The sequence below is a fragment of the Mus musculus genome, chromosome 8, assembly GCF_000001635.26.
Source record: "Mus musculus strain C57BL/6J chromosome 8, GRCm38.p6 C57BL/6J".
Taxonomy (NCBI): domain Eukaryota; kingdom Metazoa; phylum Chordata; class Mammalia; order Rodentia; family Muridae; genus Mus; species Mus musculus.
The window spans coordinates 13290119-13317719 of record NC_000074.6 but is presented as its reverse complement, the minus strand read 5'-3'; the positions used below and the strand labels follow the sequence as shown (position 1 = coordinate 13317719).

At 47.9% G+C, this 27601-nt stretch overlaps 1 protein-coding gene across 7 annotated transcripts in view; it reads right to left on the bottom strand.

The window, feature by feature from the left end:
- Positions 1–27601, bottom strand: part of Tmco3 (transmembrane and coiled-coil domains 3) — a 34912-nt gene that overhangs the window by 5205 nt on the left and 2106 nt on the right. Inside the window, exons 2-11 of one of the 7 annotated variants that reach the window (XR_001778426.2) lie at positions 25549–26063; positions 24831–25010; positions 22683–22874; positions 21612–21740; positions 19415–19507; positions 13806–13992; positions 9254–9374; positions 7380–7575; positions 3764–3914; positions 3070–3162 (exon numbers count right to left, since the gene is read on the bottom strand). Coding sequence is in view for 3 of the 7 variants with exons in the window: in NM_172282.2 (NP_758486.1) it covers positions 3764–3914; positions 7380–7575; positions 9254–9374; positions 13806–13992; positions 19415–19507; positions 21612–21740; positions 22683–22874; positions 24831–25010; positions 25549–25992 (1693 nt within the window). In the remaining 4 variants the exon portion in view is untranslated. The remainder of the gene's footprint in view (positions 1–3069; positions 3163–3763; positions 3915–7379; positions 7576–9253; positions 9375–13805; positions 13993–19414; positions 19508–21611; positions 21741–22682; positions 22875–24830; positions 25011–25548; positions 26064–27601) is intronic. The other 6 variants (XR_001778427.2, XR_003947253.1, XR_378659.2 and 3 more) reach the window with 6 other exon arrangements.

Below are 27601 nucleotides of genomic sequence, written 5' to 3'. Positions count from 1 at the left end.
ACGCACGCAGGCCACTCGGATCCTTCTGCAGTAAAGCTTTAATACATCTCGAGAGATAGATGATCAGCTTCAGGAGAGGAGACCGAGAGAGCAGAAAACCCCTCCCTTATATAGGCTGCGAAGTACGGTTAGAAGTACGGTTGGAGACGTGCACCACCGGGATTGGCTGCCCACCATCAGCCAGATGACGCCACGGGAGAGGCAGGGCTCAGGTAATGGAAAGATACCCTGACGCCTGCGCACATTTTACTACGAGCAACGGATGTCAGCGCCATCTTGTAACGGCGACTGTGAGGGCGGCTCCTCACAGTACAGCGATTATTCATGTTGAAAAAACAACCACCAGAGCTGGTGGAGATTCCCCAGGTTGAGCCCACAGGGGACAGGTACGACCTAAGTACTGGGCACCTAATCTGGCTTCCTAGATTCCTGTCTCTCCCATGGAATGTTGTGTGCGGGGCATTGCTCTCACCCGTCCTGTCCCCAGGCTTCCCTGAGGTCCTCCCCTGGAGAATGCTAGCCTTCCTACCCTAGTTACAATGGCACTCCTGGGATGATGCCATCTGTTTAGCCCATGCACAAACGGAGTTCCTGCACCTGCGCTGTAGCTGAGACCTCCATCCAGGTCCCGAACCCAGAGACCCTCTGCTCGGTGGACAGAGTCTTTTTTCTTGCCCAGATGAGTGTGAAGGGACACCTGAGAACCAGAACCCAATAAGGAAGATCTGCATCTCAACAACTTGGCCACAAGTGTCAGTGATGTGTGTATGTGTGAGTGTGTGTGTGTGGTTGTGGTGGTAAATGAGCTGCCAGCTGTACAGCCACGGTGGTTTCCACTCGTGGCAGATGTCACACGCTCGGTACAATGTGAGGTAACCTCTGCAGGCTCTGACACTGGACGGACGGTTGCTTGGTCTTAGTGTACTTGCTTCTATACGTATGGATTAGAGGCAGGTCAATAAAAAAATGCCGAGCGGAGTATGTGGCCAGCCTTATGGCCCTTATGCTAATGCCAGGCCACAGCTGTGAGGTCTGTGAGATGCTCCCAAGGCAGATGCTGTAAGATGTGTGAAGATCAGCTCTCAGGCAGATGCTGTAAGATGTGTGAAGATCAGCTCTCAGGCAGATGCTGTAAGATGTGTGAAGACCAGCTCTCAGGCAGATGCTGTAAGATGTGTGAAGATCAGCTCTCAGGCCCTGCCCCAAGGAGACATCTTAGTCTCAGAATCCTCCTTTGCCCAGGAGAGGTGGAACACTCGGGACAGGACCAAGTGGCTGCGTCACTCATAGAACCAGATGAGGATGGTGGGACATGCCAGTCGGCAGCCCCTGCTCTCTAGAGACATGGGCAACACCACAGGACCTAGGCCATCCCTGCCCCTGCAGCAGCCATGGTGCCATGGACTTATCTATGCCCTGCAAAGTTTCAGGCTGAAACTTTCTTGAGAGGGGACCATCTGGAGTCAGTCTGCAGGAGGTGACCAAGGTGTGATGATGATACAGGGGTGAGCCCCAGCTGACAGGACTCTGTCTAGTAGGAGGGCATCTATGAACATTGTTTTCATTATAGAAACTTCGAAGAGAGAAATATCTATTGTTTGAGGGACCTGGGCTGGGGTCTTTAGTAATAACATCCCAAGCTAATATCAGCATCAGAGTAGCCATTCATAGAGCAGAAGTGTGTGAGTGTGGCTGTGTCCTAGTAAAACTTCATTTATAAAACAGGTGGCAGGCTAGGTTGGGACATGGACCAACCCTTATCGCTGCTCAGAAGATGGGCCGCAAAATCTGGTGCTACATCTACACCATGCTTGCTGCCCGCATAACCCTGGCTCATGAAACCTCCAGCCTCAACAACAGCTCTTTTAATGTTTCTGTTTTATGTGTTTTGCCTGCATGCGTGAAGGTGTGAGCTCTTAGAGTTACAGACAGTTAAGGAGTTGCCATGTGGATGCTGGGATTTGAACCCAGGTCCTCTAGTCAAAGAGCAGTCGAGTGCCCTTAACCACTGAGCCATCTCTCCAGCCCCCTCAACAACAGCTCTTACTCTCCCCAGCAGCCTCAGTGTCTTCCCTCAACAGAGCAAGCCCTTCCTCACCATGGGCCATCAACTGCTCCTCATTCCTCGTGCCTTGCTAGTGTGATTCCTTTTGAGATGCACACTTGCTGGCCAGTGTCCTGGGATCACTACCGTTTCTGTCTAGAGGCTGTCCTTGGACTTGCTTACTGTTGCTGTCTAACACCTCCTGGGATTGCTACTGTTTCTATGTAGCAGCTGTCCTTGGACTTGCTAACATTGGTCTGCCTCACTCACCTCACCGATACAGTGTTGTCTGATGGAGCGGATGCCCCTTATGTGGCCAAAGCCCTGAACAGAAAGACCCAGGGACCAGAGGTGGAATGGCCAGCTGTGTGTGAGCTCCTTTGGAAATGAACTTGAATTCCCTTGATGAATTTAGCACAAAGAACTGAAGCAAACACACGTGGACTTAGTAACCTGATTCGAGGATCATGAAGCAGGTGTTTCTGTTCAATAACACACTGGCAGAGATCTGGGTTTAACAGCCTATTCTAGGGCTGGAAAGATGAGTCAGCAATTAAGAGCATGTACTACTCTTGCAAAAGACCTGGTTTGGTCACCAGCACCTACACTGGGTGGCTCACAACCAACTCCAGCTGCAGGAGTATATGACATCTCTGGTCTCAAGGGCACCAGCACTATGTGCAGACACCCACACAGACACATGCACATAATGAAAAACAAGGTAAATCGTAAAAAAATAATATGCAAAAGCCACTCCAAAATTTAGATATTTGCTGGGTGTGGTAGCATATACCTTTAATCCTAGCACTCAAGAGGCAGAGGCAGGCAGGATCTCTTTGAGTTTGAGGCCAGTCTGTTTACATATTGAGTTCCAGGACAGCCAGGACTATATAAAGAGAGCCCATCTCAAACAAACAAACAAACAAACAAACACTCAGTGACCCCAGATGGCAGGATATGGAGGGTGAGCACACAGTAGCCAGGTGAGGTGGGGGAATATGGAAATGGGTCAGATGGGAGCTTGCCTTAATAAGGATGGACCATCAAGTGGGAACAGCAGGCCAGGGAGTCAGAACTAGCGAGCTGTCAGCATGCTCAGTGGGTATCATAGGGTGAAGCTGGAGTGCAGAAGAAAGGTAAGATGTGGGTCATGTTCTATGTGGGTCATCACACACGCTGCTGATGTCATGTGGCCCAAATCTACTGAGAACACTAGAGCAACTGGTAAGTAGTCTCACTTCATCCCTCATGGCTGCTGGCCTCCCCTCTGTACCTCTCCTTCACTATAGACAGAGCTATGCACAGCCTTCTGTATTTCTATGTGAATCATAAGGCCTGGCTTTCAGTTTCTACATCTTCCAGGGACTGCACTCAATCTGCAGACCACAGCAAGGCACGTGAGCATCCGACAATAGAGAGTAGTGAAGCCAGGGTGCTTTAGGGCTCCATCTCCCATCTGCTGTCCCAACCTCCAGGATTATAACCCACTCAATTCCCACAGTTGCATGGCATCCTCAGGAACCCCACAACTGGGATTCTCACCTCTGCACTGATGAAAACTGACAAGCAACCGGATAATTCCTGTCCCCCTTTCTCCTCCCATTTTTCCTCTTTTAAGATAAGTCTTTGCCTCAGACTCTAAGGAAGCATATTTATATACAGACATAACAGACAAATCTTGCACACTTATCGAGAGAATCGCAGTGCCTCGGGGAATACCTATGGATGCGAAGAAGATGATGGCCAGGAAGTCACGGATAGGCTCGATGTAAGTCATGATCTCCTCGGTGACCATGTGCCCTTGGGAAGAGACCAGCGCTCCAGCCAGGAAGCATCCAAGCTCCATGGAGACGTCCAGCAGCTCTGTGACCTGAGGATGAGGGAGTCAGCTTCATACCTGGTACTGCCCAGTCACATACTTACTGTCAGAGTGCTCGCAGATAGACGCGCCTCAACCCAGCAGGAGGGAGAGCCTCAGTGGACAGCAAGAACAGCTACCACCCAAGTACCACCCCAGAGATACAGGTTCCTCGGGAGTCCCAGGAGGGCCCCCAGAAAGAGCACACACAAGAGACTAACGTTGGTTGAGTTAGCCATCCTTAAGAGAGAAAAACTAATATTTCAAAGTCACTCACGTAGACAACTGTGATATTTTTAATTGAGGATATTTCCCAACCTTTACTTGACTATTTGTAATGTGTTCTCCTTATCTGGATCAGGAAAGAGCCGTACACACTCCAGCATGAAAGCTACTCCTGTCACTGACCTCAAGCCTCACAGAGAACCACCCCAGGCAACCACACTGACAAGGAACCCAGGAGCCCAGTTCTCACTATACAACTCTATGGCCAGAAGTGCTGGCACACTCTACATGTGAACCCGGAGGCATCAGGCTGGAAGAAGCCAGACACTATCAGCCACATGTTGTCTGACCCCACTTAGATAAAAAAGCCAAGAGGCAGCTAGCAGGAAGCAGACAGCGGGGAAGGAGACCAGCGCTTAGGGGATAGGATGGAGACAGAAGAGACGTGCGGCTGCAGCCCCTTTCTTGTTAGTATCACACAGTAAGTAAGATGATTGAATCCTGAAGGTTAGGATAAATAAATCACAGCTGTTTTTTAAATGACACAGACAACTTGCCAAAAATATTTTTAAGTCATACAAATGAGTAAGAACATTAACAATCCCATAAAGAAACGGGTTGTGTCAGGACACATCCCAGCAGCCCAAAGGAAGTGGCAGTCTGAATCTACTGCATTTGTGTATGCAAACACACAAAACAGAAAGGCTGAGATTAAAGACAACACCAAGAATGGGGTGAGAACTGGGCTCCCGTCAACCTTGAGGTCACAGGCCAGGCTTTGGGCAAACCCGACTAGCAGTGAAGGTAACCAGATATGTGTTCCAGCCCAGAGATTCCACCTCTTTAGAAATGAAATCTGGGGGCAAACCACAGAGACAACAAACAACAGCTCTCTCACACCACCCTAACTGGAGCAGCCACATGAACAATTAACATCTAATGTGCAAAGGCCTGGCGCCTCCTGTCATAGCTGCACCTGACAGCAGCTGTCCAGCAAGCACAGGTGAGTGATCAAAGGGAAGAACCAAGTGCCAGTGAGGAGTTAGCTGGCTGGCACATCCCTGGGGAAGGCAGCACCAGTCTACACACTAAGGCAGCTTTGCTTTAAAAAAGGAAAGACTCTGGAATGGATAAGGCACGGGACATAAATAACGTTTTTTGACAGTTACTGTGTACTGGCTGGTTTTGTGTGTCAACTTGACACAGCTGGAGTTATCACAGAGAAAGGAGCTTCAGTTGAGGAAATGCCTCCATGAGATTCAGCTGTGGGGTATTGTCTCAATTAGTGATCAAGGGGGGAGGTCCACTTGTGGCCACCCACTTGTGGGACCATCTCTGGGCTAGTAGTCTTGGGTTTTATAAGAGAGCAGGCTGAGCAAGCCAGGGGAAGCAAGCCAGTAAGTAACATCCCTCCATGGCCTCTGCATCAGCTCCTGCTTCCTGACCTGATTGAGTTCCAGTCCTGACTTCCTTGGTGATGAACAGCAGTATGGAAGTGTAAGCTGAATAAACCCTTTCCTCCCCAACTTGCTTCTTGGCCATGATGTTTTGTCCAGGAATAGAAGCCCTGACTAAGACAGACCGTCATCATGAACAGAAGCAAGTTTTGTGCTTCCCCAAGGTTATAAAAATAATACCAGACGTAAAGAAATAATTTAATTTACCTTAAAAAAAAAAAAACCCTGAAACCCAGATGTTGGTCACAGTGGCACACGCCTTTGTATTCCAGCACTCGGGAGGCAGAGGCAGGAAGACCTCTGAGCTGGAGGCCAGCCTGGTCTACAGAGTGAGTTCCAGGACAGTCAGGACTACACAGAGAAACTCTGTCTGGAAAAACCAAACTAAACCAACCAACCAACCAACCAACCAACAACCACTACCACCACCACCACCACCAATAACAATTATAACAGCAACAACTACCAACAAGCCACCACCACCAACAACCACCACCACCAAACCCAAACCCTGAGACCTACTGTTGAGCCAGGTACAGTTTGAAGAGGAGCAGTCAGGTTCCCCAGGCAGCATCCTGGCTAACTCTGGCTCGGCCAGGCTACCTGCCAGCCTTTCCTAACCCTTAGTTAGCACTCCCTTCCTTAGGTTCTGACACTGCTATCTTATAAGTACTATACAAACGGATTCTCTCAGCCGTGTGGATCAACCCTTGCACTCTGCATGGCTGCCTGGAGATGCGCCTTGGCTTCATGTGGATGAGCGGTTTCACTGAAGGGCAGATTGCCAGGTATGGTATATAATGGTTCCTACTTATTTATTTATTTAGTGTTTCTATGTTTATGCATGCAAACCGAGACCAGAGGTCAGGCACTTTACACAATCACATTCCCACTCTGTTTTATTTATTTATTTTGTTTATCTTTGCTGATACGGTTGTCACTGGAATTGAAGCTAACCTACTCAGGCAGACAGCACTGGAGACGCTCCTGTGTCTGCCCCACAGCACCTTAGCTCACGGTCACAGGTGCTTCTCACCACCTTAGCCAGGGATCCCAACTCAAGGCAAACACTTCAACAACCGAATTGTCTCTCTAGCCCCGTGCACCACAGTTACTCACCACTCCCCTTGGAGGACAACTGGACTAGATTTGGCTATTATAATCCAGAATGCCATGAACATGCCTAAGTTTCTGAGAGAACACGCACAGCTGCCGGACAGTACAGTCAATGTGTGCGGGATACCACTGCCACTACTGAACTATTTACTATGTCTCCAGGCCTTTCCCCCACTCTCTCATGGGATGCCCACTTCCTAACACAAATCTGGTTTGTTTTGTTTTTCCTTCTATTTTTTAGATAATATATCATTTCCCTTCCCTTCCCCCGTGTAAACCTTCTCCTATACCTTCCCCTTGCTCTCTTTCAAATACATACTTGTTTTAAAGACATTTCTTTATGGCATGAGAAGCCATGCAATTAACTAGCTTGTCCTCACCAAAAGGCATGTAAAGTGGTTTCAAACTTGATCCAATATTTTGAAAGCAAGCTGCGTGCAGCTTAAGACAGGGGTGTACCTATTCATGAACACTCGTTTCTGTTTCAAACAGCGACACTCACAAATCATATTTTCACAAGTACTTGGATGACCAAGTAGGTTCGGCCATGGTAGGGTAACTGAATAAGTGAGCACTCTCGCGTGATGCCTCAAGCACCTCTCAACTAGAGAAGCAACCATCGGCTTCGAGGAGGCTGCACAGGGGCCCTGTGAACAAACAGCAGACACTGGAGGGTTACCGTCAGCATCAGGAAGGTGAAGGCTGACACTCCCAGGACGAGGATCTCTTTGTTCCCCTTGCTCTCCAGGTGCAGCTTTCGATAATACGGTCCTATGAGATACGTCTTCATGACAAGACACAAAAGAAAGACAGCAGCTAGCGAAAAGAGAATTTGTCCAATCAGAAACAGTATGCGCAATACTTCCATGACAACGCTAGGAAAGAAAAGAGACAAGCGTCATCTCACCCCTAATGCATTCCTTCAGAGTCCATAAATAATCTCAAAACATTTTTCTTTAACATGTTGCAAACTGAATGACCCAAATCATACATGTCTTTTATTTTTAAATGCTGAAAGGAAACCTATATATCACATTAATTTAGAAAATCAAGTCATGTAACTCAAATGCAGGTTTCTTCCGGATCTATGCTTTGAAGTAAATCAGTTTTCAAGGATATAAAGGGTTTCTACTGGGGCTGGGGAGGTGCTCAGTGGGTGAGAGTATTTGCTCACAAGCATGAAGACCTGAACTCAGATAACTAGTGCCAGGAAAAACAGGAAAAAAGGCCAGGTGTGGTAGCGTGCTAATCCCAGCACTCAGAAAGCTGAGGCAGGCAAATCTCTGGAAGTTCCAGCCCAGCCTGGTCTATACAGTGAATTCCATATTAGCCAAAGCTACATAGTAAAACCCTGTCTCAACAACAACCAAAAAGAGCTGGATGTGGCCACAGTATGCTCATAAGCCCTGTGTGGTGGGGGTCAGAAGTGGGAGGTCACCTGAGGCTTGCTAGTGCCATCTTAGCTCCAGAGTAAGGGAAAGGCATTGTCTCAAGGGAGTAAGACAGAGTAATAAAGTAGGACATCTGGTGTCTTCCTCTGTGTGCACACCTCCCCATATGCAAGTACACTGCACATACATGCACACACACCATACATTCAATCATGTACACCATACACATACCACATGCGTGCGCACATACACACTCATGCACATGCATATATTATACACATATACATTCATGTACACCACAGACATAACTATACACACACACCACACAATACACCATATAAATATGCACACCACATACAGAGACATACACACACCCATACATAGACGCACAAACCATATACACTCACAGGTGCACACGTGCACATACACCGAGTCTCAACTGGCAGCTTTGGATCTCTATGGATACTATGTGATAATGTCAGAGGGCTAAACGTCTACTGGAGAGAAGCCCAGTCTTTTCTGTGAGTAACCTAGAGTCCATCTGTTCAGACCAAGCTTCCAGTCTCTCACAGTCTACTCTTCATTCTGTAGGCTCGCTATACGTTCCAATGTGCTTATATCCTGGCCGGCAGTCCTGGAGGCCTGCTGGACTTATAACACAACCAAAGGCTTTCAGACAAGATATTTTTTCCCAGTTGACTTCTTCTCCCATGTGGACCAAGCAAGAGCAGACTAGGTTTGGGGCTGTTTGTGGGGAAGAACGGAAAGGAGAGGATATAGCAGTGCCGATGGCAATGACATCCACCACAACACCTCTACTCGTCATCACACGTCACAACACACGTGTGCAAAGACACACGTGTGTCACCGCTCTCAGTGCATTCTCGGTACGTACACCTGTTGACTCATTTAAGCCTCTGAGTTGCCTCAGATCAGGGCTGCCACTGTCACATGCCACAGTCACAGTGAGGAGCAGTGACTGGAATATCCCAGGCCAGGAGCTGGCACATAGCAAATCCAGAATCAGTTTGTTGGAGTCCCACAGCCTATGCGCGGAGGCACCATGCTGGGGAAGGTGTCAGGGCGAAGGTGTTGTGTAGCACCTCCATAAACAAATGACTTGGAGCTAACAAGTGGTTGGTCGCAGCGTGCAGGCACTCACCTGGAAGAGGCGCCCGCTCCGGCCTGTATGAGAGTTGGCATGACGGCAATGAACAGCCCCAGCTGCACGTCTTGCATCACCAGCATGCCAAGCAGCACTGTGCTGTAGTCGATGTCACCTGCTGGTGAGACAGCGACTCAGAACAAAGTCCCACAGGCAAACCCAGGCCCACCCAGGTCTTGCCGCCACAGCTATAACTGCTCAGTGGGGAAAGGCATTTGCAGCATATATGCCTGAATCTAACTTCCAGGACCCAGGACAAGGTGAAGGGGACTTGAATCCACAAAGCTGTCTGTGCTCCACACACATGTCATGGTGCATGCTTGTACACATGCACAGTAGTAAAACAAACAAACAAACAAAAAAACCCACAGGGTGCTGGAGAGATGACTCAGTGGTTAAGAGCACTGACTGCTCTTCCAGAGGTCCTGAGTTCAATTCCCAGCAACCACATGGTGGCTCACAACCATCTGTAATGGGATCTGATGCCCTCTTCTGGTGTCTGAAGACAGCTACAGTGTGCTCATAGACATAAAATAAATAAATAAATAAATAAATAAATTTTTAAAAATCACAGGGAGTGACATATTTTCAAAATAATTCACAATAATCTTTGTAATTTAAACATACATAGATTTTTAAGGATCTCTTTGAGGCAGTTGGTGGGGTATACCTGCACCCTAACAACTGTAAGGCTGAGGCAGAAAAATCCCTTTAGGCAAGAGTTTGGGGCCATCCTAAGCAAGGCCATCTCAAAACATGATTTAGAGGGCTTATAACCTTTAAAATCAATGTCTGCTCTCAAAGAAAACATTTTAATTACTGTTATTTGAGATGGGGGTGCGCAGGTTTTATTACGTTGTTGAGCCTGAAGTCTCTCAGCTGGAACTACAAGTGCACACCCATTTCCTGAAAACCTTTTTTATAAAGATTTATTTATTTTATGTATGAGTGCACCATTGTTCTCTTCAGACACACCAGAAGAGGGCATTGGATCCCATTACAGATGGTTGTGAGCCACCATGTGGTTGCTGGGAATTGAACTCAGGGCCTCTGGAAAAGCAGCCAGTGCTCTTAACCGCTGAGCCATCTCTCTAGCCTCCTGAAAAACGTTTTTATGAAGAAAATCATCAAAATACTATATTCCTGTGGCTTGCTATTAATATAATTGTAACAAAATGCTACTATCAAAAGATGCTCTGGCAAACAAGATGACATGCTTGGATACTGGATATGATCTGTTCATCCTTAGCCCCAGCTCCCTAACAAGCCAGGCTCAGCTCTCTCTGGTGGCAGGTTCCACATTCTGCATACCACTCTCGCAATCCCCAACACCCTCCCCGCTCCCTGGCACAGGCAGGGGCTCCTCTTAACCACCGCAGGAAAGCAGGAACTAGAGACTTCCACCTTAGCGGTTTCTGCTCGTCCTTCCGAGCAATTGCAAATCCTCATGGATTGAGAAAAGCAGAGAGCACCGCCTGATATATGTCTGCTGCCGGCTTTCAAGCTGCTGCCGTTGCCACAAGGCCTCCCTGCTCTGCAGAGCCAACACCACACATGAACTTTCTTCTTGACTCCCCAAAACTGTGAGCCAATGTAAGCCCTCCTTCCTTAAGTGGCTTTTACCAAAGTTATTTCACCATAGCAACAGAAAAGTTATTTCACCATAGCAACAGAAAAGTTATTTCACCATAGCAACAGAAAAGTTATTTCACCATAGCAACAGAAAAGGTAACCGAGATAAACTCTACGTCCCTGTGGGCACAGGGAGGCCCACAGCTGTCAAGGTGGAAGCCCCGTCTTTTCTTCTGTAGCTCTCAGGTCCTGCCTCACACGCTGCTGCTGATCTGTGTAGAAATTACACTACCTACGGTCAGGGAAGGGCTCTGACTTCACTCTTTCAATGGAACTGGGAGGCGGCTCTTATCAGTGACTCCTCATTTCCACCCACTTAGGGTGCTGCTCTGTCCACAAGTGCAAGTGGCAAGGCCACCTCGTCACAGTCACAGACAGTCCTGTTATCTAAAGGTTTCTCACTTTTTTTTTTTTAAGACAAGGTTTCTCTGTGTAGTCCTGGTTGTCCTGGAGCTTGCTCTGTAGATCAGGCTGGCCTTGATCTCAGAACTGTAGATCTGCCTGACTCTGCTTCCTGGGTGCTGGGATTAAAGGTGTGAACCACTACTGCCCTGTGCTCAATATTTTGTTAAATTTATGTTTATTTTATGTGTATGAGTGGTTTGCCTGTATGTATATATACATACGTATGTATGTATGTATGTTTGTATGTACCATGAGCATGCAGTGCCCTAGGAAGCCAGAAGAGGGCACTGGATCACCTGGAACTGCAGAGGTTGTGAGCTGCTGCCTGGGTGCTGAGAACCATAGCAGCTTGTAAAACCCACACTCCTCACTGCTTCCCTGTCATGCTTGCTCTGGTGAGCAACCATTTGCCGTTGCTCTCCCGCAGCTCGGGGTGAGAGGATGTTAGAAGACACTCCTCTAGCCCCACCCTCAGTGGAATTTCTGTCTATGTGACCTTCTCTCTCACAGCTACAGTTTCCCTACCCTTGGGAATGACCTAATGGTACAGAGAAGGTACACTCTACTTCTGTAAGCCACTGGTCTCTTCCATTGAGCTCTGAGATTTTCTTGGATTGGAAACACTTCTGTGTTCTGACATGGGTAGGGAAAACTTTCCATTTTTCCCACACAGGGTTAGAGATGTACTTTAAATCTTAGCTAACATCTTCCTCTGGTTCTGGAAAATCACCAGCGATTCCCCATAGCTTCTCCCACACACAGACCTCCGTGCAGCTTCCACCTCATCTGCATGTGCGTAAATGCTCTCTCCTGCTTCTCCCCTGCTCTCAGCTTTTTGTACCTGATCCAATTACATGGATGTGACACCTGCATTTGTGCTTTCAGTCACCACTGTGGTCTAGTGAACAGTCCCGTGAAGGACGCACGCACAGACATGAGGCTGATAGCTGTCTTTTCTAGAAGCAGATCTCTCCTGTTCAGGCCACACGAAGCTGTGTGAAGCTGCTACACTCTTCACTCCTGGCCTGATGTTTTTCAGCTTCTGTCCCCCTGTCTTGTGTCCCAGGTTTCATCCATAGGAATATTGGACCTGTCTGCTGGATTACCACAGATGTGGCCACTAATACAGTGACAGCAGGTGAGTCACCCAAGGAACTGGCACATCTGTATCCCATGAGCCCACAGGTCTGGTAGAAATGGAAGTTTTCTGAGCTTCTTTTGCCAGCAAGAAGCCCCTTACTCCCAGGTCATACTATGAATGCATTGGGACAGTCCCAGAGGGACTCAAGAGCTCCAGCCCAGCTTCGAGTTCAGGAGGCCTGGGGCCAGCTCCACACACGGTCGCACACGGCTCCTGTGCCCCCACACCCATTTTAGTGTCGCTGGAGGAGTCAGCCAACGTCTTCTTGGTTTTATTTTTACATTTTCTCTTCTATTGCTGATGAGTTCAAGCGTCAATATGAAGCTGCTGTGACATTTTGGGCTTTGTTTTACCTTCACAAAGAGGCAAACCATGCCCAGTGAACACACATATGTGAAATTTATAATGCGGCCAAAGACACAGCTGGGAGATGAAGCCGCTTGTGACTGTTCCATCCGGCTCTGGCCTCACCATACAAAGCAGGGCCTCAGAGAGACAACAGCTCACACACAGGACAAACCAAGCCAAGTTAGAGCTGGGAGTTTCTTCATTGCTAAAGCAATCTGGTTTTACAGGAAAATTCCCTGTGTTAGCTCCTAGTACTGCCATAACTATAAACAAACCAGCAAAAACACAGACCCCTCAACGAAGTTATCACCTCTACAACCTCCGTTCACTGTGCAGCATGGGCTTCTGATCTTGGTCTGACTTTTTTTTTTTTGGGTGGGGTAGCGTTCGAGACAGGGTTTCTCTGTGTAGCCCTGGCTGTCCTGGAACTCACTCTGTAGACCAGGCTGGCCTCAAACTTAGAAATCCACCTGCCTCTGCCTCCCAAGTGTTGGGATTAAAGGCATGCAGAACCACTGCCTAGCCTTGCTCTGACTTCTTCCAGCTCTCTAACAATGCTATATATATATAAATGAATATATCGGTCTTTCTTTCTTCCTTCCTTTCTTTCTTTCTTTCTTTCTTTCTTTCTTTCTTTCCTTTCTTAGATTTATTCATTTATTATGTATGTGAGTATACTGTCACCATCTTCAGACACACCAGAAGAGGGCATCAGATCCCATTACAGATGGTTGTGAGCCACCATGTGGGTGCTGGGAATTGAACTCAGGACCTCTGGAAGAGCAGTCAGTGCTCTTAATGCTGAGCCATCTCTCCAGCCCCTGGATATTTCTTTTAACCCAGCAGAATGGTGGATACATGGAGGCAGTGAACTCCAAGATGGGAGCTCCTTGATGTGTCGACATGAGCCTGAGTTAAGCGCTGGGCAGTCAGTCCTACAGAGGACTTGCAGTTTGTGAGTCTGTAGATGAGGAGCACATGGATATTCCCCACACACAGACTGAGAAAACACTGCTCACCTACCTTCTTTATCACCTCGGGCACTTCCCACTAGGAACCTGGATACCAGGGGTGTGCTCGACAAGGACAGACAGGTGGAAATGAAGACACTCTGAGTGGGTCTGATCCGCAGGAGGTGTCCCCACCATAAGCCAAAGGCAATCATCAGCAGCGTCATATAGCAGGGTCCTTGTAAGGATATCCTCCACACCTGGGACAGAGCACAGGCATTGATACACACTCTAGGGCAACAGCCCGGCCCTGACCAAGGCCACAGAGTGGAGAAAGAACACGCGTATTCATTCACACGCATTCCGAAGCAACAGCTCCTCTCTGAACTGCCACTCCAGAGCAGAGAACTGGCTTTTCAGGAAGGAACTTGAAGCCTATGCATGCTCACCTGACAAACTCACTCCTAGGCTGAAACACTCTCAAATAGATACATACACTATGTAAAATCATTTCAGTGTCCCTGGAGGTTGTCTATAGACCTGCACCAAATATCAGATACTGAAATCATCCAATGCTCAAATCTTTAATTTTTAAATTTTACTTATTTTTGTGTGTATGTATTTTCTGTCTGTATGTTTGTCAGTACATTCATGCCTGGTGCCCCTGAAGCCATAACCCTTGACAACGGAGTTATAAAATATCGTTAGAGGCCACATGGGTGCTACGAACTAGGCCTGGGTCCTCTGGAAGAGCAGCCAGCGCTCTTAACTAGCCCTCTCTGCAGCCTTGCTCAAACCTTCCTATTTATTAAAAACGTGTAGTATTTTTTTTTTTATGGTTTTTCGAGACAGGGTTTCTCTGTATAATTCTGGCTGTCCTGGAACTCACTCTGTAGACCAGGCTGGCCTCGAACTCAGAAATCCGCCTGCCTCTGCCTCCCAAGTGCTGGGGTTAAAATTTTTTTTTTATGTGTAGTACTTATGTATGCCCTCCTGTAGACTTTAAATCATCTCTGATTTAAATGATTTGCAAATGCTTATGTAGTATTAATTAGAGAATTAATGACAAAAGTAAGCCTGTTAGGTGTTCATTCTGCAGTTGGCTGAATCCACGGATACAGAACCCACAACAGGGAAAAGTGTCTATAGGCCGTTTAGACACAGGACTTCTCTGTCACTCTCTCTACCCCTGCCCTCCGGTGTGTAGACACACTTTTTTGTTTTGTTTTGTTTTTTGAGACAGGGTTTCTCTGTGAAGCCCTAGCTGTCCTACAGCTTGCTCTGTAGACCAGGCTGGCCTCGAAGTCAGAGATCATCTGCCTCTGCTGGGATTAAAGGTACGTACCACCACTGCCCGACTGTGTATAGACATTTTAAAAAATCGTTAGAACAAGTCCCGTAAGTATAGAGCATATCTTCCCACTTTTTATGGAGCTGTGAAGATACAGAAGCAGGCTGTGAGAAGTCACATGATCAGGAAGCAGCAGCAGACCCGAGGCAAGCCCAGGCCGAGTGGCTTCCCGGGCACATGGGCATTATTAGGTGCTCAGTATACACGTAGCACAGTGACACACACACAGTAGGACGCGTGACAGTTTGAAAACTCCAGGGTCAGCATTTCGGTTAGGTTAGGCTCTCGGCCTAGCAGAGGGACCATGGTGATAGGCACTCTACTTATACAGACCTAAGTATTGCATCCCTTCTGAGGATTCCAAGTCCTGAGAGGGTGTCCAGCAAATATTGGAAAACACTATCAGATCTTTTCTACCAAACATAAACTTCCTACATGTAAGAGACCTACTGATGTGAAGTGTTCTCTCTCCTTACTTTTAGGTTACCCTAAAGACCCCAGTCATTTATCCCTGCATGACAAAGTAGTAGAGACATACTGAATACTGTGGTTTGTTAAATCAATACCAATCTTCTGTATTCCAAACCGGGAACTGCAATGGTAACAAGTTGCATTCTTAGCAATGCAACTGCAGAGCCAAGGCACATGTCTAGGTCTAGGGCTGCCACACAGCAGACGAGAGGAGAGGCCCTGCAGGACCACTAAATGAAGAAGGCCCAGCAAGGCCTCAAGGAAAGCCAGGTTCCCAGTCCAGCATTCTTCTTCTCCTTAGTCAGGTACATTATCCTGTCCCTCAAGCACCCAAAACACACTCACTTGACAGAGCAAGAACCCTTCTCACAGGCTCTCCCCATGTCTAGATCACAAGGGCAAAAGACCCCAGACAGCTCCAATCAGAACTAGCACAATTACAACGTTAACAATATGTCATAGAATGTCATTTCATCATCAACCTTTGACTACTACGGAAAAAAAATTAATGATGAAAACACAGGAGAAACTTTAACAAAATTCCACTATACAGATGTGGTTTGAGTATGCTTGACGCAGGGAGTAGCACTATTAGGAAGTGTGGCCTTGTTGAATTAGGTGTGGCCTTGTTTGAGGAAATGTGTCACTGTGGGGGTGAGCTTTTAGACCCTCCTTCCTAGCTGTCCATGAGACAGTCTTCTGTTTCCCTTCGGAACAAGATGTAGAACTCTAAGCTCTTCCTGCACCATGCCTGCCTGGACGATGCCACGCTCCCACCTTGATGATAATGGACTGAACCTGTAAGCCAGCCCCAATTAAATGTTGTCCTTATAAGAGTTTCCTTGGTCATGTGTCTCTTCATAGCAACAAAACCCTAACAACAGACACTGTCCGAAACCGTTGACCAGGAAGGCTCTGAGTTCTACCGAAGAATTTATTGCTCGTTATAAGGAAACAGGACTTCCCCTGCCTTGTTTGCCATGAATCACCATTTACACCAAATGTCTCTAGTTATAAAACCTCACGTGAGCCACTGTACTTGGAAACAGAGGTCACATGATTCCATGAAGCCTGCCCAACATGGCACTTGTGATGGCCAATCCCAGCTTACTCTAACAAAGCAGGACACCCCACAAATCCCTCTACGCAAGCTTATTCCCTTCCTACCCCATGCTCTTCAAGAGAACGCACAGGAAAAATGGAGCCGTTTTTTAATTTAGGATCTAGAAGAATGGTTTAGAAATGGACGTGTGGTTTATGAGGGAAGGCGTGCGCGAGGAAACCAAAGTCCCTGGAAGACGGCACTGACACAACTCGGACTCCTCGGGAAGAAACACATCCCGGCCCGTCAGTCCCAGACGGTGAGAGCGACAGCGTAGCAGAGCTGGCAGCAGAAAAGAGGTGAAAGAAACTTAAAGGCAGTAGTGACAAGCAGACAAGCAGCCTCTCCCCAGGGAAGGCAACAAAGGATGTTACAGTGTGAAGACAATGTCAGAAACCAGTGCTCGCTCTCGGAAGCAAACGGGCTTTAAGAAGAAAGTTAAAAAGCTCCAGAGAGCTAGGATGGCGGTGGTGGCGGTGGTGGTGGTGGTGGTGGTGGTGGTGGTGGCGGTGGTGGTGGCGTTGGTGGTGGCGGTGGCGGTGGTGCACGTTTATCCTCCAGGATGAGGGAAGCAAAGACAGAAGAACTGAAACAAGTTCTAGGCTTCATGACTACCAGGTTCTACCGGGAGTCATGGGGGAATCTCAAACAAAAACCCAAAACCCTGGCCAGCTTTCACAGTGCTAGCAGGCAGGAAGCCAGCTACTGAAGGAGAAAAGCAACCACGAGAGTCATAACCATCTGCGAATCACGCGCCACAACGACTGGCCTGGCAAGACACGCCCGTTGGTGCAATAGTGGCATGAACATCACGGGGGTAACCACCCGCCTTCTGAGGACTCAAGTCCCACCCCATGAGATGGAACCCAGACCTGCCACTGTTACTGAGTCGAGAATCTATGGCTAGACAGGACATAGGCTCCCATGATATGTGGAGGTATGTGCTCATAAATCCGAGTGTACTTGGAGACCAGGAGTGTGGTGTGTCCTGGAGGTGGAGTCACGGGCCAGCCCGAGCCACCTGGTGTGGGTGTGGGAACTGAATGGTCTTCTGCAAAAGCAGGCAGTGCTTTAGCCACCGAGCCAGCTCTCCAGCTCCACCATTTTGCTTACGGTGAGTGCTGTAGCAAACATTTTCCTTTGTGGCCACCCTTTAGAATTTTAGTCACTACCCAACATTCCATCACAGTTAAGTTACTGCTTAGCCATTTAGACAATCATTTAACTAACTGACTGACCGACCTGTAGGGAGATGCCACCGCCTGCCTATGGAGGTCAGAGGACACCTTGTGGGGAGATGCCACCGCCTGCCTATGGAGGTCAGAGGACACCTTGCAGGAGTTGTGTTCTCATTCCACAGCGGGGTCCTGGAGCTCAAAGTGTGGGGTTCAGGCTTGGTGGCCAGCACCTTTCACGTGCTGCACCATCTCACCAACAGCCCCGTTTTGTTTTGCTGTGGTTCTGAGATCGAGTTTCACTATGTAGTCCTGACTAGCCTGGAATGTCCTATGTAGAGCAGGCTAGTCTAGGTCGCAGATATCCACCTGCTCCTGCCTCCTAAGTGCTGGGGTTAAAGGCCTGTGCCACTGTCCCTAACTCCAGTGTTTCTTAAACTTGTTACCATGAGGAATTAAAACTCCTTCGATGGTAAAAATCTGTATGCATAGCTGGGCGTGGTGGCACACGCCTTTAATCCCAGCACTTGGGAGGCAGAGGCAGGCGGATTTCTGAGTTCGAGGCCAGCCTAGTCTACAGAGTGAGTTCCAGGACAGCCAGGGCTACACAGAGAAGCCCTGTCTCTGAAAAAAAAAGAAACAAAAACTGTATGCATGTGGGTGTGTTACAGGGGAGGGGAATAGTGCGTGTGTGTGCAGGTGCACACTGTATGACCATTGGCTGTGTGTGTGGGTGTAACAGGGGAGGGAAGCTGTGTGTGTGTATATAGTGCACACTGCATATCCACTAGCCAGAGGATAAACTCCGGGGTCATTCTTTGTACTGTCCGTCTTTTTGAGACAGTCTTTCACAGGCTTGGAGGCTGCCAATTAGGGTAGACTAACTGGCAGGAAGCCCAAGGACCTCCATTTGCCAAATACTAGAATGAAAGTATGTACTGCCATGCTCAGCTGCCAATAGTATTTGTCCCCTAACTCCTTTAATCTTTAAGAAATTATTTCCCTGTTTTTGAGGTAAAAGAGAAATCTCCAATTCACTCTCCATCTTGGAAATTTTCTTCTAGAGAAATACACTGAGTATTACATCTCTGTTACATTTTACCCTCAGTTATGTAGCTTTTAGAAGGACACATATAAAACTATATGGAAATTCATCTCATTTATTAACTTTCGACTTTTTCAAATTGATTTTATAAAATAATATCAAACTAAAATGTCATATTCTAGTTTAAAAAATAAATAAAAAGTGGGGCTGGAGAGATGGCTCAGCGGTTAAGAGCACTGACTGCTCTTCCAGAGGTCCTGAGTTCAATTCCCAGCACCCACATGGTGGCTCACAACCATCTGTAATGGGATTCGATGCCCTCTTCTGGTGTGTCTGAAGAGAGTGACAGTGTACTCACATTCATAAAATAAATAAAACTTAAAAACATTAAAAAAAAAAAAAGCCCACTTGATAGCCAAGAGGACTCTAAATGAGTTCAAGGCCAGCCTGGTCTAGCAAGATCCTGTCTCCAAAATAAATAAATAAATGAATGAACCCAGTGTCTCCCCAGGTGACGGCAGAGGGGCTGGGTCCTTACCTTTCTTAGCTTCTCTGGAGAAAATTCTAAGCCAACCAGAAACAGAGTAAAGAAGACCCCAAATTCTCCTAATGTTTCCACCTGTACAATAGACTGAGAAACAGGAAAGCGTATTATTTAATGTTTAATTTACTTAGGATACTTTATCAAAAGAACATGTGCTAATACAGAAATAGTCTCTAGCCCCTTTCTCCCCTCAAAAAACCAGTATGTTTTTCAAAAAGGAAATGGATTTTGTGAATTTCTCTTATAGCTGAGATCTTTTTGACTTCTTTAAGGTGTGTGTGTCATACACACCTTAATTTACACACACACAATTTTTCTTGATTTGCCAGAGGAATAATTACTTTCATTATAGCTTCTGTGAAGCAGCAGCTGTGGGGTTCGCTGACTTCCACATACACGGTGGCCATCCTGCCTCAGTAACTCCGTCCTTCAGGAGAGAAGGAGCTTTGGCAGCTGAGGCGAAGGCCACACCCACCGACTTCTTGTTAGAAACCGGCATGTCTAAGCAGGGACGTTTTCCTCCTGAGGTGAATCCTCACTTTTGGCCACATCACAGAGGTTTCGATGAGTAAGGTCCGATAGATTTTATATTTACACACACACACACACACACACACACACACACACACCTTTTGACCCATTTGCTTTTTTTTTTTTTTTTTTTTTTTTTTTTTTGGTTTTTCGAGACAGGGTTTCTCTGTGTAGCCCTGGCTGTCCTGGAACTCACTCTGTAGACCAGGCTGTTGCCTTTTGTTTTTAACACTGTCATGTTAAAGGAAAAGAGAAAGGACACCAGATCTAAGCTCCGATGTCTCTCACTGTTGCTGTGGTTGGTCCCTGTGTCCTGAGCTGCCAGCACGCTTGGCCTTGCCGCTTGCGCCATCCTTCCTCCGCGGCTCTCGTTTGCGATGCCTCCGTTCAGACCACCCGTAAGTCTGTCTGTCAGTGTGGGAATTTATCCACTGACTATGACATCTTGATTTGATGCTTCCTTACTGCTACTTCTATTTTCCTGCTATTTCTCTTCCCTTTTCTTGGTCAGACCATAAGTCACTGATGCCCAAATGATGCACTCACATCTCCATTTCTCACCTTCATAATGCAAGCCTATCAACTTCCAACAGGAGATGGTTACTGCTCTGGTTCCTCTGACCTCGGCCCACCTTTAGCCGGGATGCTCTTGGGTCTTTCCTCACAAGCACATTACCTTCCCCTGTAGCTGCTCTGTCAGCACGCGCAGCACCCAGGTGTTCCATGGCCCAGTCATTCTGATGTAACGGCAGCGTGTTTGTGAGCACGCCCGTGTGTCTGCTCTTACCCTCAACACTCTAGGTGGGAGAGGGATGGCTCACTAAATCTTACTACGCTGCTCTAGGTCAGTGGGAGGACTTGTTCCAAACACGAATCTGCACAGCTCCCTGTGCTGTGGAGCCTTTGAGCACCTCTCGGGATGGAGGGCTGCCTTCACCGCAGGTGAATTTCTTCCTGGAAGGCCCAAAGCTCTGAGCCTGAGCAGGCTAGGCAGACAGCTCTTTTCCTGGTCAAAGATCACTTGTTGTCACTGAGCTCTTCCGACCTGGTCCAAGGATTGTGGGCTGGAGCATCCTGCAGGTTCCCTGGGTAGCGCCTGCCTCTGTTCCCTAGGGCGTCTCAGTGATGCGAGGAGGATTCCGAGGCTGCTCCCGTGACCTCCTAGATCATTTCCTCCAGGATGAGCTCCGAGTATCCTCTCCCCACTGGCCCCACCTAACTAACACACTCAAAATGCTCCAGGACCCTTCTTTCCTGTCAGAGTGTATCTGTTTCCTGATAGATACGTTCAGCAAAAGGAACCCTGATCTCTACTGTCTTGAGACTGGGACTTCAGTCAGCTTCCCCAAACCACGGGAGCTGCATAAAATTACACGGAGACCAACATTTTCAGCTGACCTACTGTCTGAATGGTTGTCTGGATAACGCAGGCCATTACATCACCAGTCGTTTTTAAATATTACTATAATTTAAAGAGACAAACTACCCGTCATCAGGCCACTCTGCATCAAGAAATGAAGTATTCCCATAGGTTAAAGACTGCGTTGAGGGCACCCTTCACTGGCATCTGCACTGACTGACAGCAGCTTGCATCTATTTAGTCTTTACTCCTGTTCCTTTTCATCTTGTTCGATACTAACGCAGAATTAATTGTTCTTACCTTAATACTGTTCAGTCCTGAAGGCCCCAGAAGCACGCCACAAATTATATACCCAAACATCGTAGGCAGACCTATTGCTGTACACAGCCAGCCACATGGTAAGGACAGCATCCCTATGGTCACGATGTCCTAACATGGGAAGAAAAAGTCAGAACACAGAGAGGTTGTCAGGGAAGAGGTCTCTGATGTCCTCTTATCACGTGAGAACAAACAGCAAGTGATGAAAGTAAGAGGGAGATTCTCTCGGCTGCTGTGCCTCACACAGAAGCTCAGAACCTTAAGCTGTGCTCTAAGTGATGACCTGTCTGTTCGTTCAAGCTCCCTGAAAGCATTCTTCAATGGCTGGGCAGAGGAGACATGGGTGGGGTGGGTAGAGTTCCCTGGTTTGGGGTGTGAGAGAACCAGGAGGGGCGAGGAGAAGGTGAATGGAGGAGGAAGCCGCCATGGGTTAGCTGAGTCATGAAATGATGGCCATGTGGGTTGGCTAATTGGAGTTAAGAGTAGCCCAGATGAAACACAGCAAATTATATAAAGAGATTATTGGCTGGGAAACAGACAGAACAGCCAGAGGACAGACATCTGTCCAGCTCTTGTGCTGACTAAGCCTTATTGTAACTATGAATGTGTGTGTCTTTTATCCAGGAACTAAATGGTTACACCCCTGGACTGGGATTACGTTTTCCTACAGCAGCAGCACCTGGCAGGAGCTTGGTTCTGCTGCAAGTACTAGCACCTGGAAGGAGCCCTTGGGCATCCTGTCTTCTCTGCTCACGGGAGGGGCTACCTGACACTCAACTGTGGTGTTGCATGCCTATAACCCTGACACTCGGGAGCCGAGACCGGAGGACTGCGGAGGAGTCAAGGCCAATCTGCACTACACAGTGAGATCCAGGCCAGCCGAGGCGCCATAGTAAGAGCCTGGCTCAACAAAATAAAACAAAATGAGAAAGGCTTCTGAGAGAACAGATCTGAGTGTTCCAGGGAAGCCTCTGGCAGCAGGAAGGCTGGTGTCCAGTGAGAGGCAGGAGACACGGCCTCACTGGCCAACCCATGCTGAAGGCCATGGCTTGCCTTTATGAAGTGGTGGTCTGCGCGTGGGATAGTAGAATCTCTGGGCTTGGTCAGAATGTACTGGTTGTTCTGGGAGTCGATGAGCATGCTGAGACCCAGGCCGTCCTCCACCTCCCGCTTCGTCATATTCTGCTTGGAGCTGGCCTCCTCCTCCTCCACTCTCAGAACTGCCTCAAAGTTGACGCCTTTGACCTGCAACGATAACCAATATTATACAGTTACAATCACATGCCTTCACATCAGCACTTAAAGGGGAAAGACTGAGGCCGGGCAGTGGTGGCGCACGCCTTTAATCTCAGCACTTGGGAGGCAGAGGCAGGCAGATTTCGAAGCCAGCCTGGTCTACAGGGTGAATTCCAGGACAGCCAGGACCCTCTCTGGAAAACTCAAAAAAAAAAAAAAAAAAAAAAAAGTAAAGACTGAAAGAAAGAATAATGGAAATGGTTTTGTATTCTATGACAAAAAGATCAGGAAAGCGAAGTCTGTTGTTAGGGTCTGTGGGGGTGAGGCACAAGGACCCAAGTTTAAGACCTACGTGGCCTCCAGAGGGAATCAAGGTTAGCATAGACAGCTGGGCGAGCTCCGGTTTCAGAAAACAAGTGAGAAGAAGGTGAGTGCCTAAGTCAGTGCTGTGGCCCTTTCCTGGCAATGTGCAGAGCCCTGGGCTCAATATCCAGTTCCAACAAACAACCAAACCAACCCAACCCAAGGGTATCCATTAGCCAGAATTAAACCAACCCAATGGTATCCATTAGCCAGAATTAAACCAACCCAATGGTGTCCATTAGCCAGAATTAAACCAACCCAACGGTGTCCATTAGCCAGAATTAAACTAACCCAACGGTGTCCATTAGCCAGAATTAAACCAACCCAACGGTGTCCATTAGCCAGAATTAAACCAACCCAATGGTGTCCATTAGCCAGAATTAGGGGAACTTTTCAACTAGAGAATTTAAGGGCAAAAATACTAGGACCTATGCTACTTCCACACTTTACCTGGTTTACGGTATACTCTTTCAAACATTTTTAGGAACTCTTCTCCAATCCTAAGCTGATGAATTGGGCTCCCTGTTGCTTCCTGTTTCCATTCTCCCCAAACGCCTACTCTCAGTCTGATTTGTCTTTACTCTGTAACTGTCTCTAGTCCACCCAAGACCGCAGTTCTCAGCATCATCAGGGATTTCCCCTTATGATCTCAGCATAGTAGAGGTAATGCATGGATTCTATTTCTGCTCTAAGCCTGTCTTTTGCAAACATAAGCTCTGAAATCCAACGACTTAAACCTCCTGAAACCTGAGTCCTGACCCAGTCTGAGGCAAAACTAGGGCCTGGGGACAAGCCACTAACACAGAAGTGACTGTGGGGGCTGGAGAGATGGCTCAGTGGTTAAGAGCACTGCCTGCTCTTCCAGAGGCCCTGAGGTCAATTCCCAGCAGCCACATGGTGGCTCACAGCCATCTGTAATGTGATCTGATGCCCTTTTCTGGTGTGTTTGAAGACAGCTACAGTGTACTCATATACATGAAATAAATAAATCTTTAAAAAAAAAAAAAGAAAGAGGGCTGGTGAGTTGGCTCAGTGGGTAAGAGCACCCGACTGCTCTTCTGAAGGTCCGGAGTTCAAATCCCAGCAACCACATGGTGGCTCACAACCATCTGTAACAAGATCTGACTCCCTCTTCTGGAGTGTCTGAAGACAGCTACAGTGTACTTACATATAATAAATAAATAAATCTTTAAAAAAAAAAAAAAAGAAAAAAGAAAGAAAAAAAGAAGCGACTGCAGTTGTCCCGAGAGACAAAAGCAGAGCTGGTGGTGGCCAGGCAGTGGTGGCACACACCTTTAATTTCAGCACTAGGGAGGCAGGGCAGGCCAATTCTCTGAGTTCGAGGCCAGCTTAGTCTACAGGGGGAGTTCCAGGACAGCCAGGGATACACAGAGAAACCCTGTCTCAGAGAACTAAGGAGACAGAGAAAGCAGAGCGGCTACTCACTTCTCAAGACATGCCATATTAACTTCAATGTGGCACAGAAGTGCTTGGGCTTATCTGCACTCTCAGCGTCCCTGAGACACACACACACAAGTATCTCTCGCATCCCAGGGCACGGGTCAGCACAGTGGCTCAGCAGGTGGGCTCTGGTCTGCTTACTGATTTATTGTCGTCGAAGGCGTGCTCCTCGATCTCCTCCTCCAGACGGTCGGCGGCTTTCCTCACATCTTCGAGGATCTCGTCAAGCATGGAGAGACTCTTGTTTTGATGTTGCATGTTTTTCAGGGCTTCCACTTGGTGTTTTTCTGCGGCAAGAAGTTCCACATACTCTGTCTCCTCCTGTTGATTTGTAAGGAGAGGAGGTTTAGTAAGCTCACACCAAGGTTCTCTGAATCAGACATGGGAGTTTCCTAGTCAATGGGCCGTTTGTCCAGGTGCAACTATAGCTCTACCCAGCAGAGGGCGCCGTGCATCCTAAACCGCTCAAATCTATTGAGCTTGGCAACAAGGACAGGGCAAGCCAACAAGGAAACAAACCAATGAAGAAAGCATCCCACTGTAGACGGGCTTGCTCCTCACCCATGAAGGTCCTCTGCTAACATGAAACCATGTGCCAGGCACGGCAATGCCATGAAGCACTGTGCTGCCACTCGTGAGGCACTGATACTCGTTACAGGTGGAGCCCAATCCATTTCCTAGTCAGTGTGAGTTGAGCAGTAGGAATTACCTGACATGCATAGGCACCTCCTAGACGCAATGAGGGCACCAAACAGGCTTCGCAAAACGTAATCCCTCCAGGGGCCCTTCCTAATTCTGTGTGTTGCTCCACCCCAACTCCCACCCCCCACCCCCGACACCCCCCAGAATGGCAGCTGACCTTAATGGCAGCCTCCCTCAGAGCCTCCAGCCGCTGCTTGCTGCTCTCTTTCATGTTGACCACGTCTCTGTAGTCGCCCTGCAGGGCTCTTTGCAGTCCGTAGATGGCCTGGAAGATCGAATTTTCACTTTCATTCAGCTCTTTCTGGAAAATCTCGAATGTGTGCACCTGGAAGAGCTTCTCCTCGCCCGAAAGGCTGGTGTCCTTCTCCACGGCTCTGATGGCATTCTTCAGTTTGTTGAGGACCACATTCTTCTGCCTCAGGAGCCCGGTGAGCCTCCTGCAGCTGTCCAGGGCCCACTGTTTCCTCTGAGTGGCAGTGGCGCCCTTCCCGCGGTGCAGCTTGATGGCATGCTTGGCCACCTCCTCGTGCTCGGCAGCACTGGCTATCAGGTGAAAGAAGGGAAGCAGCATCCAGAGGAGACTCTGGTCCAGTACCTTCATGGTCCAAGGATGTGGGGTGGGAGCAGAGACTGCTGCTATAGTTGGCTGGCATTTTACACACACATTTTCAGCTGAAAAACAAGTCGACACTGCGTCAACTTCTGAACTTACCATATCCAGATTACAATCAAATGCTGAATGTTAAGGACCATTAGTGGAGGGTAAAGGGGTTTCATCTGACTTTAAAGACAATTTTAAAGGTTTAAGACATAGCCCCCAGGTACAGTGTCACAAGCCTGTAATCCAAGCACTTAGGAGAGGAAAAGAGAAAGATTGGATTGGGAATTCGAGGCCAGCCTATGCTCCCTGACATCCTGTCTCAGAAGAGCCCTACAGATAAATCAGTAAGAAGCTCACACAGCTTCATAAACTGACCCTGTGTGAAGAAAAAAAATCCATTTGACTTAAGAGGAGCCACATGTCAAAAGTAGAAGAAAGAGAGAAATTCCCCATCACCCCGGAAGCCCCTGGCTCCCGATACACTGATGGTGTGCTCGGTCTCCCTGCTTGCTTTCAAAATCCTTTTGGAGTATTGCTAATTTTCCAAAATGAGCCGTAGTTAATGAAGCACGGGGATTAAAAACATTCACAAGAGTCTGGCCACGCCTGGAACTCTATGTCTTAATCAAATGTCCATACCGTTTCCATCACTGAAATGCAGGCCCGTTCCCTTTCCCTCCGACGGGAGACCTGACACAAACACATGGGTGTTTGGCAAAAGGGCAGAGAGAACCTGGTTCCTGAAGTCTCGTTTAGGGGCGTGAGGAAGTTCTCAGTGCCAGCTCCAGCTGAGATGACAGGAAAACACTGGCTGGGCAGGTGAGAGAACTGTGTTAGAAGCCGGTAGCAGCAGTGCTCAGTAACCGACCCTGAGAGACAGTGATCTAGGAGGCCGGAAAACAGGCTGAAGAAGAAACCAAGGGAAAGGGAGCTAAACTCTAGGAATCGGATGTACATGGAACCCCTGGAGTTATGCCCACAAAGAAAACAAAATATACCACGTTTATACAATTTACAGCTCATGGATATACCCCCTCTAGTCTCTTAGCGGAGCCTCCAACTGACTGTCCTGCCTGGACAGCATCCTCCACCCCCAAATATGCCAGCATTTCACCTCCCTGGGAGTCTGCCTCCTACACACACACACACACACACACACACACAAACACACACACTTACTTCTCTGCTACCCCCATTGATTTTCCAGACCTGGGCTAGTTGTAGCAAAAATAAAAGGTGGCATTTCTAAAGACTCTAACTCTACCCAGGAGAGGGAGGCAAGCATTCTGATAAGACCAGGAAGGGAAAGCCAATGGAGACAGGTTGACAAAAACAAACACAAGAACTTGGATCTCTGAGTTCCAGGACAACCAGGGCAACACAGACAAAATCCTTTGCTTTCTGTTTTCCTTTCTATTCATTCCTCTGTGTGTGTGTTTGTGTGTGTGTGTGTGTGTGTGTGAAAGAGACAGACAGACAGACAGAGACAGAGACACAGAGAGACAGACAGGATCCAGGGTATCGCTGTATAACTCTGGCTTAGTTCTCACTCTGTACACCAGGCTGGCCTCAAACTTAGAGATCCTCCTGCCTCTGCCTCCTGAATGAA